This window comes from Carassius auratus, chromosome 48 (genome assembly GCF_003368295.1).
Source record: "Carassius auratus strain Wakin chromosome 48, ASM336829v1, whole genome shotgun sequence".
Classification (NCBI taxonomy): Eukaryota; Metazoa; Chordata; class Actinopteri; order Cypriniformes; family Cyprinidae; genus Carassius; species Carassius auratus.
In genome coordinates this window covers 7,531,417-7,548,859 of record NC_039290.1, presented here as the reverse complement: position 1 = coordinate 7,548,859, position 17,443 = coordinate 7,531,417, and the positions used below count along the sequence as shown (strand labels likewise).

Sequence of the window (17,443 nt, the reverse complement as noted above, 5' to 3'; positions counted from 1 at the left end):
GGAATGCAAATTGCAATTGGTTTATGTGAAAACAGAGGCCACTGCAATCAATAATTGTAGCTGGTTATGAACACATGTTAGATGGAATGATCAATGGATGGGAATGGTTATGTATTGTCCCATGACAGAAGATCGGTACCTTGGGGTCTTCCAGCAGTTCCCTCCAGCTCTCCTCGAGTGTCAGGTTTGGCTCCTCCTCTTCCTCTTCCCAGGAATCCTGGTGGAAGGCGAGCTGAAAAGGAACCTTGGGCAGACCGAACTGTGTGTACGCCTGCAACTTAGTCTGAAGGAGCTCCACGCGGTCCACCTCCTAACACACAAAACAAAATGAGAAAATAATACAATTTAAACAATGTTAACTTCTTTTTAAAGAGATTAATACATCTTTTCAGCAAGGATGCATTAAATTGATCAAAAGTAAACACATTTATAATGTTACCAAAGATTTCGATTTCATAAAAATGCTGTTCTATTTAAGGATTAAAATAATCCTAAAAATATGTGGTTTATATCCACAAAAATATCAAACCAGCATATTCGATGGCTAATGTAATTTATTAGTAATGGCTAATAAAAATTCTGCTTTGCATCACAGGGATAAATGACATTTTAAAACATATTAAAGATTTATTAAGATATAAAGCACAATATTGCTGTTAATTTTCTGTCATTTTGATCAAATAAATGCAGCCTTGGTGAGCATAAGATACTTCTTTCAAAAACATTTACAAATAGCACCAACCATAAAATGTTGAATGCTAGTGCACTAAATAATTACCATACTCATAATAGCTTTATAATGGTAAAATATATCAAAAATTCCATAGTAGTTTGTGTTGTTAATGAAGGAACCAACTATAAGCAACTATAAAGAGTCCCTAGCATTAACAAAAGTTGGCAATTTAGCAGAATCACAACACAATTCACATCAGCAGACCACCAAAAACTAGACAAGTGAGGCAATGCCTGTCGGTTCCAACAAAACACCCCCGACAGGGTTTATGACACCTTACAACACACCCCTTTCACTAAACACCACCTTCTCTTTAAACCCCATCCGTTCATGTCAGTGACCCTCTTTGACGACCCATGTGCCGCTGGGGCTATTGGCTTGTTATGGGATGGCCAGTGTACTTATGACAACGATTATTACGCACTGAGTGCTTTTAAACAATACAGGCCAGGCACAGGTGGACTACAGGCTCTCTGAACTGGCTGCTGGAGATGCTGGTTTGACACTGGTTAACCCTTCCTTTGTGAAAAAGAGTCCCAGTGGGACACCAGAACACCCCCATCTGTCTTCTTTGGGGGTTTCATGGCTAATTGTGAAAAGGATGGAAGTGTGAAATGACAGGTGAGTGACAGCTACCATCTCTACTAGTCAAGCATCTGGTGTAAACATCTTTTTTAAAGGCTCATGGGATGTGTGATTTTGTTTGTTGTAATGCTTAGTCATCTACTAAAAGATTAGTTAACCCCAAAAAGAAAAATGTACTCACACTTCGACCGTCAAAGACATAAATGAGTTTTTTCTTAATTAGAACAGATTTGGAGAAATATAGCATTACATCACTTGCTCACCGATGGAGCCTCTGCAGTGAATGGGTGCCGTCAGCATGAGGAGCTTATAAAACATCACAATAAACCACACGACTCCAGTCCATCAATTAATTTCTTGAAGTGAAAAGCTGTGTGTTTGTATATGAAACAAATCCAATATTAAGGCATTTTATATTTACGCCGTCACTTTCCGCCAAAATATGTGTCTGTAATTCATAATAGCGTTTCCCCCAGTGAAAATGCCCATCTTCTTGTCCTCTCACATAGAAATCCACCAAAATATTTGTTTAGAGCTACTTTAGACAGTTTTTGGTTATAAATGGTGCTTGATTTGTGCATATTTCTCTCCTGATTCAGATGAGACCATATTCTTAACTGGAGAAAGCAAGCAATACTATGGACAGAGGATTCATATTTCAACTGGAAGCCACAACTTTAAGTTTAAAATATCTCTATGGATTTGTTTGTTTCAATCAAGTGGCTTCTCACTTCACAAGATTACTTCTCCATTATTGGACAAAATGTGGATTTTTGTGATGTTTTTATCATCTGTTTGGACTCTCATTCTGACGGCACCCATTCACTGCAGAGCATCCATTGGATACCAAGAGTAATGCTACATTTCTCCAAATCTGATTCAATAATAATCTAAACCTTTTTTATAAATCGTAATATTCCATTCCAGGTTTATTTGAAACTAGATTACGGTGCAACCTACTATAGACACAGATATTTCATCAGCCTCCAGTTTGAGTTTCAGTTTCTTTGGCTCATCTTTAAATGAGATCTTTTTACTGGAAATCACACCATGGAAAGTTGCACCATCATGTCCTGCTTTCCTTGAACTTCCTGAGGTTTTCAAGATGAGTGAGATAAGGTTTACCTTTCCAGATCCGGCGCCGAAGAACACGCTGATCCGACTGGTGGCGCGGATCTTCCAGTTATCGGTTCCGGGGGCCACACCGGGCATTGAACCTCCTGGAACCCCACCTGGTAAAGGCCCACCAAGCATGGCCATAGTGTCTGGTGATGGGATGTTGGCATCACCCAGAAACTTGGTTATGTCCTTCCGCCGAGGGGCTGACCCTGTGAGGAGGAACAGATGGAAATCATAAGAGGGTGGGAATGACAAAATGTTAACAAATGCAGAAAAACAGAGGTTTGGGAGAAGGATATTATCAAGTGTGTCAAGGACAACAGACCGAGAGATACGAGAGAGAGAGCGTTATCAGTAACACTACCCTACAGAATGAGGGGGTGTGAGAGAGGTAAACAAGAGATTTCGAAAAAAAAGACTGAGAGAGATAAGTCAGGTAGAAGTAAATAAAGTAAATGTACCAGCATTCATCTAAAGATAACAAAGCACAATCACAAAATAAGATCAACTGGAAAAAAGGGTTGGCTCACTTTTACAATCACAATATTTTTAAAGTTAAAACCTGACCTAGAAATAGAACTGAACAATTAAGATTTCTAACTACACATCATACAATTTTTTTTCTTCCAAATAGCTAAACAGGTTTAAATAAGCTAAAGTTATTTTCAGGTTTAATTACATTTGAATATATTAATATGTAAATATATTTTAATTCATTTAAATTATATGAAGAAATGAATAACTACACAAATAATTAACTGAAATATTTACCTAAATATATAAAAATATAAATATTTTGTGTAAAAGTAATTTATTTCCAATTATTTTCAGCTTTATTAAATACGTAAATATATTTATTTAAATAAAAACATTTATAACTTACTAAATACATAAATTAGAAATACATAGTATATACATTTTTTAAACAGTCAATTGTAAATTGCAGGGGAATATACATTTAAGAGAACATAAAAACACTGAGAAAAAAATTAATTAATTAAAACTAGGATTATTTGACTCTGTGAGTGTTTGCTTTGCCTCTAAATCAGACCTCTTCATCACAAACAATTTTATGCATATTACCATTTTATCATTTAAAATGACATTTTTTCCGAACCCTAGCTGGACACATGGAAAACTTTGAGCTCCCACAAAGTGATGACATAAACAGAAACAACAATGCATTATGATTCATACTGATTTTTCAAAACAATAAGATCCTGCTGAATGTTAATATTTCCCCCTTTACATCATACCAAAGTCAAGGAGGTCAGCAACCCTGCTCCGAAAGATTAAGATTGCTATTGTTTCACAAGCATTTGTTTTGCTAGAGTGCATTGCAAAATCTTTCTATTTAGGCGAGCTGCAGCGAGTTAAACAAACAAACAGCTGTTTAGTATCTAAGGAAGTAGACTTCTCTCTGAGAGGGACGCAGATGGGCTTGTTGACCCTTCGCCAGGGCATAGGGAATTCCACTGCCCTCAGTGCCGTTACCCATTAAAACTCCTGCAAATTCCAGAGATGACTACGACATTTTTGGGGAATGCACAAAAAACAGGAAAAGTCTGAAGACATAACAATGGAATCCCCTAAACAAACACGGGTGAAGCTGATACCTGCTGCAATAACAGAAGCATTTGATTTGAACACTTCAGAGACTTTTGGAGGTGTTTTATACAATTGAATGAATTTCTAAAAAAAAGTATATTTTACTAAGACTTTTCAATATGATTTTTAAAGAAGACTTATAAGCTTACCAGTGCTGCATGTATTTGATAAAAAATACAGTGAAACTATATATATATATATATATATACACATATATATATATATATTAGTGCTGTCAATCGATTAAAAAAAATCAACTAATTAATCGCACAATTTTTTAAAATTAATCGCGATTAATCGCGATTAATCGCAATTAAAAGACTGAAACTTTTTGGATATGTAAATGCAAAATGTAAATAATTAATGTAAACTCAAGACACAGAAACTATTTAAATTCAAAATATGATTGTTTATTGGAATTTTTGTTTAACTTGTAACACAGATTTTCTCATGTAAACAACATACCTGCAATAAACCATCAATATCCTCCAAATTAACTGTTGGCTTGAAAGCCATATTTATTACAGAAATAAAAACACAGGCATGTAAGTACCATTTGAATTTCAAAACAATCAATGCCAATAAAAAACAAAAATGATTTCCATGTTGAATTCTAAGTGGACTGCAAAAAAATTCCAAAGTATAGTCATTGCCAGTGCTTTAAGTGGGCCGGTACGCACCGGTACTCAGTAGCGCCACTTCCAAATATAGCTCTTGAGCTTACCGCCACCTCTCCGTGCGCCCAGAACGTGCTTGTAGCGTACCGGTACGCTCATTTGTGGACATCTGTTTTAATAGAGGTTTTAATCTTTTACCTGCACTTCCGATTTTCAGAGCGCCCTTCACAATGCAAGCTTCCTAATTCATCCCACCCAGAGCAGAAACTACATTACCCATTCACCCTTAAGTTATACAAGTGAATAGCGCATGTGTCGCTTTTCCCACTGTTAAGTGTCAACAACTCAACGTGGCCGGAGAAGGTGTGTGAAACTCGTTGTGACTTACACTAAAGCAAAATCTTGAGTATTTATTGTCTGATAAACATTAAAAACTGTCTGCGGAGGTTGAGTCGTCCTGCAGCCCCCGCTGGCTGTTCATTGGCTGCAGCATCTTTTTTCTAAGTTCTAAACAAATACAGTAGACGGCAAGGCACAAATTTAGATATTCATTTATCTAATTAATCTATAGCCTATGCACAAAGACAATATGATCTTTTTGTTCCCTTTTTGTTTTAAAGCTTGATGAAGAGAGAGAGAGCGCAAGTTTCTGCAGCTGCGAGGAGGACAGTGATGCACGCGTACAGGAGTGATTGACAGTTCGCGGCACTGTGTACAAAAAAATATTCCGCTACACAATTATTTCGTCATTTTCGTTTAAGCTTATTAACGTTAGCGTTACAGAAAGGTCTGATTTACGCACTGTTACAGTCATTGTTTTTTTGTTTTTTTTTAAACAATGACATTTGAGTTCATGATTTTAATGTTGCTGTTTCTTGTGGCAGACTAAATGAAGAGTAATGTTTCTTGTGGCAGACTGAAGAGTAATCCGGCAGAGTTTTATACTGAAACTTTCCGTTTAAAAGTCCTTCCTTGGTCTTATCCATATTCTTATCCATATTTCTTTGCACGTTGAACACACATAGGCCACAACTGGAAATAAAAAAAACTGCAACCGCGTTAATTGCGTTATTTTTTTTTAACGCGTTAAATATTTCAAATTAATCGAATGCGTTAACGCGTTAATTTTGACAGCACTAATATATATATATATATATATATATATATATATATATATATATATATATTATCTTAATATATTTTAAAATGTAATTTATTTCTTTAATGGTAAAGCAGATTTTTCAGCATCATTACTCCAGTCTTCATCATCCCTGCAAAAATAAATGAATGGTGGACTAGCCACAATGTCCCCCTTGCTAAATTTAGAACAGAGACTAGCAGACTTCAAGCAGACGATGAGCTTTGATGAGGGGATTTTTGCGGAATCTGGGGTAAAAGGATGAGGACACAGATGTCAGGAAATGTCCCTAACTTTGAGGAGGATGGACAAGGGACCTCTGACTGGTTATAACTGCACTATCAGCACTGGGGATGTAAATTCAAGACAAAAATTGACTTTTGGCACAAAATTAAAAGTTACTGCCATCAAAAAAAAGAAAAAAAGTGTATTAATTCTATCAATTTTTAAATTTGTTTTATGATTTTATAATTGGTTTATATTATATTACGCACAACCAACAAATAAAGTACTGTATAAACATCAATGGGTAAAACAAATGTAACATCAAAAGGAATCTTTCTGCTGCAATCCACACATCTATGCATCTATAATTAACATTCTGTTGAAAGCCTCAAATCACATCTATAATTTACATAGATCGTTAAATCAATATTTTGACCCCCCCAACACACACACTTAATTCAACTTACAAGCAACATCTTGATAAACTTTACACAGCACCAGTAAAGTAAATAATTCATCCAAAAGCAAAAAAAAAAAGAAATCTATTGAAACTCATTAGGATCAGCTGTACCGGAGATTCTCCTTCTCTGTGTATAGACTGAATGACCAGCAAATTTATGAAGCAAAACAGCATCTGTTCTACTCACCATGGAAGCAAGCGGCATGTCAAATGAAAGGTAGACCATGGTAATCTCTCAGCCGGGTTCACGGAGCCTGACCCATGCTAGAGCCAGCTGCTATGATCACTCAAAGCCTCCTCTCTTCAAATGCTCACAAAAACACCAAGAGATACACTAATACTTTAAACCTCCTGGATGGGTGTTAAGAGTTCTAGAGACAAAACGAACTGCGAAAAATTATTAATCAGTGCAATCCCATGTCAACCCCATCTTTTCTAGAAATTCTAAAAATATGTAGCACATCAGGGCTCGCTACTAGGTCCTTTCTAGTTTCCCAGTGCTTCTCAATCTGCAATGAGAGGTAAAGCTGTTCGACTGAGCCTGTCTGCCTGCATTTCTGGATAGGACAGCCCAAACGTCATGGCAACTAGGAGGTCCCAGTCCCATTGTGAGAGACAGGAAAGAGAGGTGTGGCTGCTAAAGAGAGAGTCAGAGGGTTACATGTAAAGAGGGAGGGGAGAAGAAGACAGCTTGCAGGATCCCAAGAACACATCCTGGTGCCTCAAAGAAATCCAACATATTTTTTTATTCAAATTACCTATAAAATAAATTTACTTTGGTCCTTGTGCACAAAAAAAAAAAGAAAAAGAAAAAAAAGTTACGCAATTAGGAAAAGTACATTATTTCACCATCAGCTTGAAATCATATTTCACATAGCAAAACTGTCACAGCGAGTTTATTCATTTAAACCATTCAATGATTTATTATTATTAGATAAAGGTTCTTATGATCCTCTAAATTTATGATAAATCAAAAGTGACAGGAGAATGGCATTCCTGTACTATGAATGATTTCCAAGCATCCCATTCCGGTTTACTACGCGGAAATGATCTCTACAATATGAAACTTTGGGGAACCACAGACTTTCGTATGTGCTGAAACAAGTCTTGAATTTCTGCATCGTTGTTATTAATCTAAACAAGGTATGGCCAACCCAACTGACCTGTGAGCACTACTTTTAAATAAAAGAAACATGTTTATCATCTTTAATGAAATGAGTAAGTGGATGTTAACTCCTCAATACAGCGGTTTCAAAAATGACTCACAGTCCTGGATCTGCATAATAATAAATCATATTTATTAACCTTATTTGATGCACAGAAATAAATAACTAAAATTGCTATGAATAACTCCTAAGTCATGTTATGTGTTTACCAGTCAGCTGGGGTGTTCAAGTTAACATTTCCCCACCGGTTGGGTTTACCAGCACTCAAATCAGTTCCTCCTCCACCTAGTTAAAATATTACTGCTTACCGCAACATACTCCTAAGATTCCCGTACGAGACCCTGATGCCATTCAACAACAGACTGACAACTGGGAAGTGATGCATGAGGCTGTTTTTTAACTTAAACCTTCTCTAGACAACATAGTTCAGCTCAAGAACCCAACAAAGCAGTGTGAAGATAAGAAGAGCTTTTGATCAAGCTTTAAATAATAATGAAACAAACAAAGGGAAGTGGAAGAGCACCAACACTAAAGTCACAAAAACACATTAGACAAACACCATTCTGACCAGGTCACATTTCATCGGCTAACTTTACCTTGAGTTTCAACACAGGACTAATCTCAGGGCCAAAGACACCCACAATGCCATTCACTTTGATTAGTAGAGGCAGAACAAAGAGCCATTGAAGCTTAAGGACAGACGATTAATCAGTGATCAAAACCACGATACGGCCTTATCGTCTGACAGGGGCCTAACTTGTGTCATCAGTTCGCGGAATGATGCTAGTGGCTTTCCATTACGTGCACATTCAGCTTCCATTACACATGAACACGTAACATCTTCCCACTCAATACAAACATTTGCTCAATGAGAAATACAGTGGTGTGGAAACAAAATGATGCTACAAAGAAGTTTAATAATTGACTAAGCATTCATTGAAACATGAATGCTCAAAATATGGCTACATGCATCATGTTCAAAAGAGAGCAAGTAAATGTTGCAGCATTGCTTTACCTGATACTTTGCTGGCGATGGACTCTTGAAAGACGCTTCGCCAGACAGACTTTCAGGATCCATGTGAAGCAGGTCCCAACTGTGCCATGAAGACAGATGGCCAAAACGCACCATGATCCAGCCTGGACGCCCTTTCTAACCTCACTCAAGCACTGAAGTGCACGTCCTACTCTAAACTTCAGCAGTCAACATCCAGATAAGAGGCAAAAATTAAGAGAGAAGCTAAAAATCCCCCCATGTGCTTAGGGTCTGGATGATAGCCAGTCGTTTTTAAGCTTTTTGCTTTGTGATTTCATCAATGCCTCCTCCCATCTCCTCCAAAGTCAGGTTCCACATCACAGCACACAACAATCACAAACTAGATGCCGGTCCCTCCCCCAGCAGACACTCACAAGATCACTTCCTTACAGTGTGGAAGCATTGGGGAAGAAGGTGAGGGAATCTACTGTAGGTCATGTTTCACATCAAACTAAAAATAAACAAGAAATTATATTGTCTAATTACTATAAATGATTGTTCTTGTTTCTGTAATTAAACAAATAATTATATCGTGAAGTATTGCAATCATTGTAGTATTTGTTGTTCCACAACTTTATGATTGATAAAACCTACAAAAATATAAAAGAAGTTGCTTAGAAGCAAATTGTCATAATAATAAAATACAATAAAAATTTAGGATTATTATAAGTCACATTTTACCCCAAAAGCAAAATAGAGATTTTTTATTTTGCTACCATTTGCGCAATGTGACAATTTCATGACAATTAAGCATTTTCCTCACTGCTGTAATGCAAAAAAAAAACAAAAAAAAATCTGTTATAGAAAAAATATAATTCTATGGGTATATAATAAAAATGTAGGACGATAACAGGTCGCATTTCACTGCAAAATCAAACTTAATAAAAAAAAACTATTTTTCCTAAAATGAAAATTAAGTTTTTCATGCACTGATGCATTATTCCATGTCACCATAATGCATAAAAATCCCATTATGATCACTATAATGTAAAAATGTATAATAAGTAAATGGAGATGCTTTATGTTATGTTGCAGATACTACTAATTCTCCATTTGAAGGTGATTTATGCAAAACAGTATGAATTTGCTTTCCACACAATGTATGCTAAGAAAACTAACAACAGTTTAAATTCGCCCCACTAGTTTCCCATGAAGATAAGACCCATTTTTTGCTAGTCATCTTTTGTTCTATTGTCTTTGAACACTGGGTGTTAATAGTCAGATACTAATTGCGTGCGGTGTTAACTTCAGAAGAGCAATCACACGCGGGGGTTTGCTGCGTCAAGAGGAGCTCTCTGTTGATATCACATGTAAATAAATGATTACTACTGTTTGCATTGGTCTCTTGCTAAATGCAAGAGATTGTGAAACAGAGCTCTGCCGTGTGCAGCTTTTTTTGGGCCTAAAGCTTGCAAGAGTTATTTTACCCCTTAAAAAAAAAAACATTAAAAGAACTTTAAAGAGGGAAACCGATGCAGATTAAATCTGTCTGCTCCGACGCTAACCTCTACGCTGTGACATTAATACACTTTTGAACCTTATCAGAGAGGTCAAATAGGAACAGGAAAAGGCTCATTTCCTGCAGTTAGTCGCAGATGAAAGATGCTGCACAGTTTATCCAGATCTTTGATATTCCATTGACTGAGGTAAATTTGATCAAACACACCCTTTCCTTATTTAACCCTTCTCTGACAGCTTTTAATGCCATTTTCCAGACAAAACTCTGCAGTCTCCGAAGACAAATGTTCCTTAAAGGCCAAATATTTAAAATCACACCAATAGCTTCTGTATAGCTATTGATTCTTTCATAAGCTAATGTAAATAATGCAATATAAACAGTATATTACAATACAAAGCAAGTCTCATTGTAAACACAGTAAAATAAAACCAAAATCACTATATATATATATATATATATATATATATATATATATATATATATATATATATATATACATATATATATGGCATATGCTACATGAACAAGATTCACTAGATCTATCATAACCCATTTCTCTGCACCACTGCACATTTGGGGCCCCTGAGGGCCATGGGGATTTCTGATCTAACCACCTGTAGGCTTGTGTAATACATCTCTCAGGTCATTAGACAGTTGAGATCTGTGTGGGTGAACAGTGCAACCAAATGCCAGCTAGCATTATCAATCTGAGGCTATTTGACTGATGCAACAGAGCCACAGGTTAAAGGTGAAGAGAAGTGCCCTGAAGTTGAGGTCTTGGAGGTGACAGATGAATCTTATGGTGCTTTTCCACTGCATTGTACGGCTCAGTACAGTTCCCTTTTGGGGGGGTTTTCCACTGGGTACAGTACCGGGTTCTTTTTTAGTACTTGCGACACAAACACAAAAGAATGGCAAGATTCAAACCAGCACACCCAGTGGAGGTTCGACCTCTTTTTTATACATGTGCACCTTTTTTAAAAAACAAAAACAAAACGTTTCTTTGTCTGTTGTTGAAGTATAGACATTCCTCTCGTTGATAGCAGAGTAGCGGATCCAGCGAGAGCTTGACAGGGCGACCTGGAATGAAAAGGTTTTTTTGGAGCCGTGGAAGTGGAGGCGGCACAACTATAATGACACGTGAATAATCCCGCCCACTGTAAAGCGCTACTAAACTGTAGTTGAAACGCAAACCAAACCGAGACGCGCCATAACAAACTGAGCCGTGCCCAGTTATACCATGCAGTGGAAATGGCCATTACACAACAGGACATGCTTCCAACAGTGACAGAATCCAAGTGTGCACTTAAAACTTAACAAGAATGGTAATCACATTGTGCTTAGAATATTAATATCTATACACACAACCATTAGAGTGCCATCATATTTAGGCAATTTGATGCCAACAGAAGGGCAAAAACACGACTTTCACCTGAAAACCTGCTTTTGTGAGATACTGGTCTTTCAGCTCCTGGGAGCGTAAAAGTCACAGCGCTACATCAAACGCTCGCGCTTCAAAGGTCACTCCCCCACCGGGGTGGATCTGGCCAATCAAACCTCAAAGAGGAGTCCTGGTGTCACCGCCGCACCAATAATCCCAGGGGTGATGGGTTCCTTTCTAAAGGTCAGGCTTTGGTGAGGGGGCAAGACACAGTGGGTGAGTTACCACATACAGGTCAAACGCACTCACAGACAAAACCCAGCAGCTCTCATAAAAATTCCAACGGAATAGTTGGCAGATGACTTGAGAATTTCATCAGCGGGAAACTAAGAGGTCCGACTTTACAATAGATCAGAAAATCTATTTATTCTCTATCTATCTATCTATCTATCTATCTATCTATCTATCTATCTATCTATCTATCTATCTATCTATTGCTGTTTAAATGATTAGGGTCAGTATTGCAATTGTTCTGCAGGGACACATTAAAAATAATAAAAGACAATAAAGACTTTTATTATGTTACAAAATATTTAGATATAAAAAATATAGTATTCTTTTGAATGTTCAAATAATGATTATCAAGGTTAAAAAAAATATTAAGCAGCACAACGGTTTTCAACATTGATAATAATCTGAAATGTTTCTCGTGGAGCAAACGATATTAGAGTGATTTCTGAAGGATGACAGGAATAAAAATATTTCAATAAACATTCAAATAGAAGTTATTTTCAATTGTAAAAAAAATAAATAATAATAATAGTACTGTTTTTACTGTGTCAAATAAATTCAAATTTTAATGTTTTAATTTTAAATATAAAGAATTCTTAAAACATTTTTTAAAATATATTACAGACCCCAGATCTGTAGTGTAGATATAAATATAAATGCTTCTGTATATATATATATATATATATATATATTCCAGAACCTTAAGAGAAATTTAATTAAAAACAAATAAATAAATAAATCACAAATTTCTTAAATCTAAAAGGATGCCACCAAAAAGGTTCTTGACCCAGTCAAATTTAATGATAAAAATTCCATACATTAAATGGCCATCAAGGTTCTTCAAAAAAAATAAAAAATAAAAATAAAAATACTTTTTGGGAAAGGTTTGCCCTACATTGTGCTATTTGAATATAATGAAAAAACTACAATGGGAATGGAGTGATAAGAAATGCCCTGCTGGAAAACTAGTGGGTGGTGGAACTTACAAATTTAGAAACTGATACCATAATGCAAACTCATGCTAGTTGTTACGAAACAAATGTGTGAATGCAAAACCACTAGCCTTCAAAGACACCAGACGTGATCTCTGTGAAAGCAGAAACCGAAATAACAGCCATTCTTTGTATTGAAATTGATGGAGCAAAATTGCTTTGAAAAGTAACAACATACATTTTCTAAACAAGCTGTGTAATTTGACACACAGTATCTTTCCTGAGGTTTTCTTCTATATTCAAAGAAGAAACTGTAATTTCTGTAATTTAACTATTTTTCCTTTCTGGGTTGCAAATTAACCTTTCATCACAAACGAAAAAGTGTAAATCAGATCCCAGGTCGGATTAGTAAGATTCTCTGTGTATGTTCCAAAAAGGCCAGTGTTACAGAAGAACTAGAAAAACAAACCCGATTCTGATGTGCAATACCTGTGCAACATTCATTCAACACGTGGAGACTTGTTTTATGCCTTTATGTGACCTACATCCACACAGCACCCAGCAAAGCCTGACGGGACGACACAGCCTAGACCTGTATGCTCTGTTCTCAAGTTTTTGTTGCTAAGCCTGAAAATTCAACCTTGAATCACAGTAAAAACCCACAGGGTACATCGACAGGCCTTTGCCTACAATCCTAAAGTCTGCACTCATCTGCGATGCCTGCATGTCCATGTTCGTACACGCACACAGGAGTACGTTCAGGCTTGCCTTTCCACGAATCCATTTTTACTGAGTATCACGGTGCAGGCGGGGAAATCCAGCCCCATGATGTTGAAAGAGTAATCAGCCATTTCTACAGAAAAGAGCTAAAACCCAAACAATCGGCAACATTAATCAGAGGGTCAGAGTGCTGCATGTGGCGGAGGATGCACTCCGTAAACTTCCTGTATGGGGTCATGTGTTAGGTTTAAGATGATTTACACCAAGCTGGCATCTTAAAAGGAAGTTCAAGTGGGACTAAGGTTTTTAGAAATCAAGAAAGACGGGTGCATGATATAAGAGTAACACGCTTATTGCACATGCAAATAGATTAGCCAATCATAAAAATCATTCTTTATGTAAAGACGTTGCTAACTGGCAAAAAGAAAAGAGCCTGTTTACTTTTGAAGGGGTGGAAATTGGTCTTGAGAAACTAAATGATTAAAACCACTAAGGACTTATTGCAAAAAAAAAATATTGCAAAGATGTAAAACATAATTAAAAAAATAAGCACATTAGGCTGTGTTCCTGAAACATATGAAAATAAAATAAAACATTTCTAAAACAGATATGACAAAAAATATAATAAAAGAATAAAAAGAATCACCTACTACTATCTATAAGTGCTGTGAAACGATTAATCGCGATTAAATCGCATCCAAAATATAAGTTTTTGTTTACATAGTATATATGTGTGTGTACTGTGTGTACATTTATTATTACACAAATACAAACACATGCATGTATTTAAGAAACATTTTATGTTTATATATTAAATATATTTATATATAATATAAAATATAATAATATAAATATATATACACATGTAAATATTTTCAAAATATGTACTGAATGTGTGTGTGTTTATATATACATAATAAACAAACAAAACTTTTTTTTTTTTTTGATGCGATTAACGTGATAAGCAGCAGTACCATCTGGCAGAAAATGGTCTCTAAAATAAAATAAAACAAAATCTAGGGGGCACACATGGTCCCTTTGGCATCCTTAGGACATTAGGACATGTTTCTAAAATCTTAATTTATGACACAAACTGGCTTTTGTTATGCTTAAGTGTCTGTAGACAGGGAAAAGCAGCATCACTTACCAGTACGTCAACATTCTCCCGCCGCGGTAAAGACGCGTGCTCTGGCTTCTCACTGCCCGGTGTGAGGATGTAGACGCTGCCCCCTACTGGCGGATTCATGGAGGGTAGACTGAGAGAGCGCAGATCCTTCACGCTCTGCTCCACCTTCAGCTCATCGCCAGGCCGAGCTGCAGAAAAACACACACTGTAATAAACACTCATTTAATTGTATGAAAAAGACAAATCATATTCTTATCCTAAAAACACTGTTTATGAAATAGATCTATAATGCATAAAAAAAAAACAAATTCAGATGACTTGAATGTCAAATCAAATCCTAATAAAGTATAGTTTAAAACATTAAAATAAAATTACAGCGTATTACTACATTACTTTATAAAAATTACAACTGTGGTAAAAACAGTTGTGCACATAGCTTTGAATGGCTATTTGCTTTTATAATTTACAATTTTGAATATGACACTTAAAACCCACTATTAAATATGACATACCAACATTTCAAATAATAGATTATTATAATTGTTTATTATCATTAATAATCTTATATTATATAAATGTTATATAAATAAAAGGAATAATAGCTGTTAAATTAATCAATAAAAATAAATAAATTAACAAATGTACGAAAATAATATAACATTAAACAATTAAATAAATAAAAAATAAGCAAGAGCAAATACTTGTTTAAACAGAGGTCAATTCTAAACGGAATATTACAAGTTCACAAGGTGTTTAGATATGACAAAAAACCTTGACCAACACTGTAAGGGAGTGTAAACAAATAAAATAAAGTTTAAAACAAAATAAATGACATCCGTTGCTAGTATGATTAAAGTAACAGAAGGATTTTCAGCATGAATGAAACTTCAGTCTGGCTGCTAATGTCCCAATCATTTTAATGCTAACCCCTCTCCTCGTTCTCACATCACAGGCAGTGCATTACACAAGCAGCCTTCGAGCCTCGGTGGGATGCCTGAGTTAGCGTCTGATTAAAGATGTGGGGCCATGGGGATTTTTAAAGACAGGCACATGGCTGTATAGTCATTAAAAGCATTGTATGAATGAGATGATCTATTTGAAGCAGCAGCATGTCCCTCTGAGCCTTCTTTAGAAGGATGACGGCTAACAGAAATGTAATTGGTCACACCTCATTTCCCAGGAAACTGTCTGGTTCTGTCGACACAGTGACTCCGGTGTTGTGTAATACGGAGATATGGTGTATGTTTGCAAATGTGTAGGAAGAAATGGTTACATAAACAGAGGGGAAATGCTGACAGCAAGATTAAAGCAATATGTTGTCACCGTGATTATCTGGAAACGATGCTGATGAGAAGAAGAAGCTGTAGACCACAGAGGAAGCATCACGCTTTAAACAACACGACTCTTACCTTTCACTTTGATGTGATTTCCTCCGAAACAATACGCCTCAAAGTGGAGTGAGAGTGGAGTGTTGGACTGGTCCAGGAACAGATCCACTCGGGATAATTCAATGCCCTTGCGCTCAAAAATGGGTCCGAGCACCTCTCTAAAGAGCAATAAAATGAGTAAATGAGCTTCACGGCGAAAATGAACAAAGACTGAGTTATGGAGATTTCAAATCAAATAAATTTAGACCTTTAAAAGACAAAACATCTGTAAGAAATTGTGTTTTTATTTGGTAAGATGGCATGAAATACGCCTTTCCTTTGGTATGACATTTTTTTTTATCGTTTTTATAAATATGTTTTATGACATTTAGATACTACATGCATGTTTTTCTTTTAATTTTAAATTTTTATATTTAAAATAAACTATAGTGAAGGTAAAAATAGAGACTTGTTCTTAAAAATTACAGTTTATGAGGCTGCATAATACAGGACAAAATAAAATACAGGAAAACTGTTATATTCTGAAATATTATTAAAATTTAAAATAACCATTGTCTATTTAAATATACGAAAATAATTTAATCCTGTGATCAATGCTGAATTTTCAGCAGCCATTATTCCAGTCTTCAGTGTGACATGATCTTCAGAAATCATTTTAATATGCTGATTCGGTGCCCAAAGAACATTTTTTATTATCAATACTGAAAACAGTTGTGCTGCTTCATATTTGTTGGAAACATTAACACTTTTTTGATGAATAGAAAGAATAGCATTTACTTGAAATAGATTTTATTTTTTGATCAATTTCGTTCATTACTGTGGAATAAAAGGCAGAGAACAGACTCAGCAACACCAAGGTTGTGTGTTCGATTCCCAGGGAACAGCGATCGGTTCTCTGACTCACCGTAATGTCTTCTTCTTGACAGCGGGGACGATCTCGGTGTCAATGTCTATGTTGAGGTCAAACTTGAGGCTAAAGCACTCCTTCCTGGGGTCCTATAGGGGGCGACAGACCAGCGCTGGTCAAAGGTGGGCGACAGACAGACAACTTCCAGTCATTTACAATGAACTCTAGATGCTATCAGATCAAGATATCCGTCAGGCTACCACATCCTGGGGCTGCTGATGATTCAGAGACGTGTCATTTCCTGTACACTATGTTGGAAAGGAAAGTCTGTACAGGTACTTGTACAGAAAATATCGGTAGGGTATATTAATATAATATGTAGGATGTAAAGGAGCTATACATGCTTGTTTTTAGACAATCAGTGAGTACATTCAGCTAAGAATAAAAAAAGTTTCCCATGAGCCTTTGCAAAAGGAGGACAGCACTCACATCAGTGTGGCGCCGCTTTATTCCTTCTCTAGCTTTCAGCTTCATTCCTCCTGTTTTATTTTCTCTATTTAAAAGACAGAAGAACACCACAGACACATGAGGACAGTGAGCCAGATTGACCAAGTG

General features: G+C 36.1%; 1 protein-coding gene across 1 annotated transcript in view; it reads right to left on the bottom strand.

Annotated features, from left to right (window-relative positions):
- Positions 1-17,443, bottom strand: part of LOC113065698 (pleckstrin homology domain-containing family G member 5-like) — a 61,804-nt gene that overhangs the window by 4,831 nt on the left and 39,530 nt on the right. The window contains exons 6-12 of the mRNA XM_026237165.1: positions 17,318-17,381; positions 16,886-16,977; positions 16,003-16,139; positions 14,615-14,781; position 10,367; positions 2,444-2,646; positions 140-310 (exon numbers count right to left, since the gene is read on the bottom strand). Of these exons, the coding sequence (XP_026092950.1) occupies positions 140-310; positions 2,444-2,646; position 10,367; positions 14,615-14,781; positions 16,003-16,139; positions 16,886-16,977; positions 17,318-17,381 (835 nt within the window). The remainder of the gene's footprint in view (positions 1-139; positions 311-2,443; positions 2,647-10,366; positions 10,368-14,614; positions 14,782-16,002; positions 16,140-16,885; positions 16,978-17,317; positions 17,382-17,443) is intronic.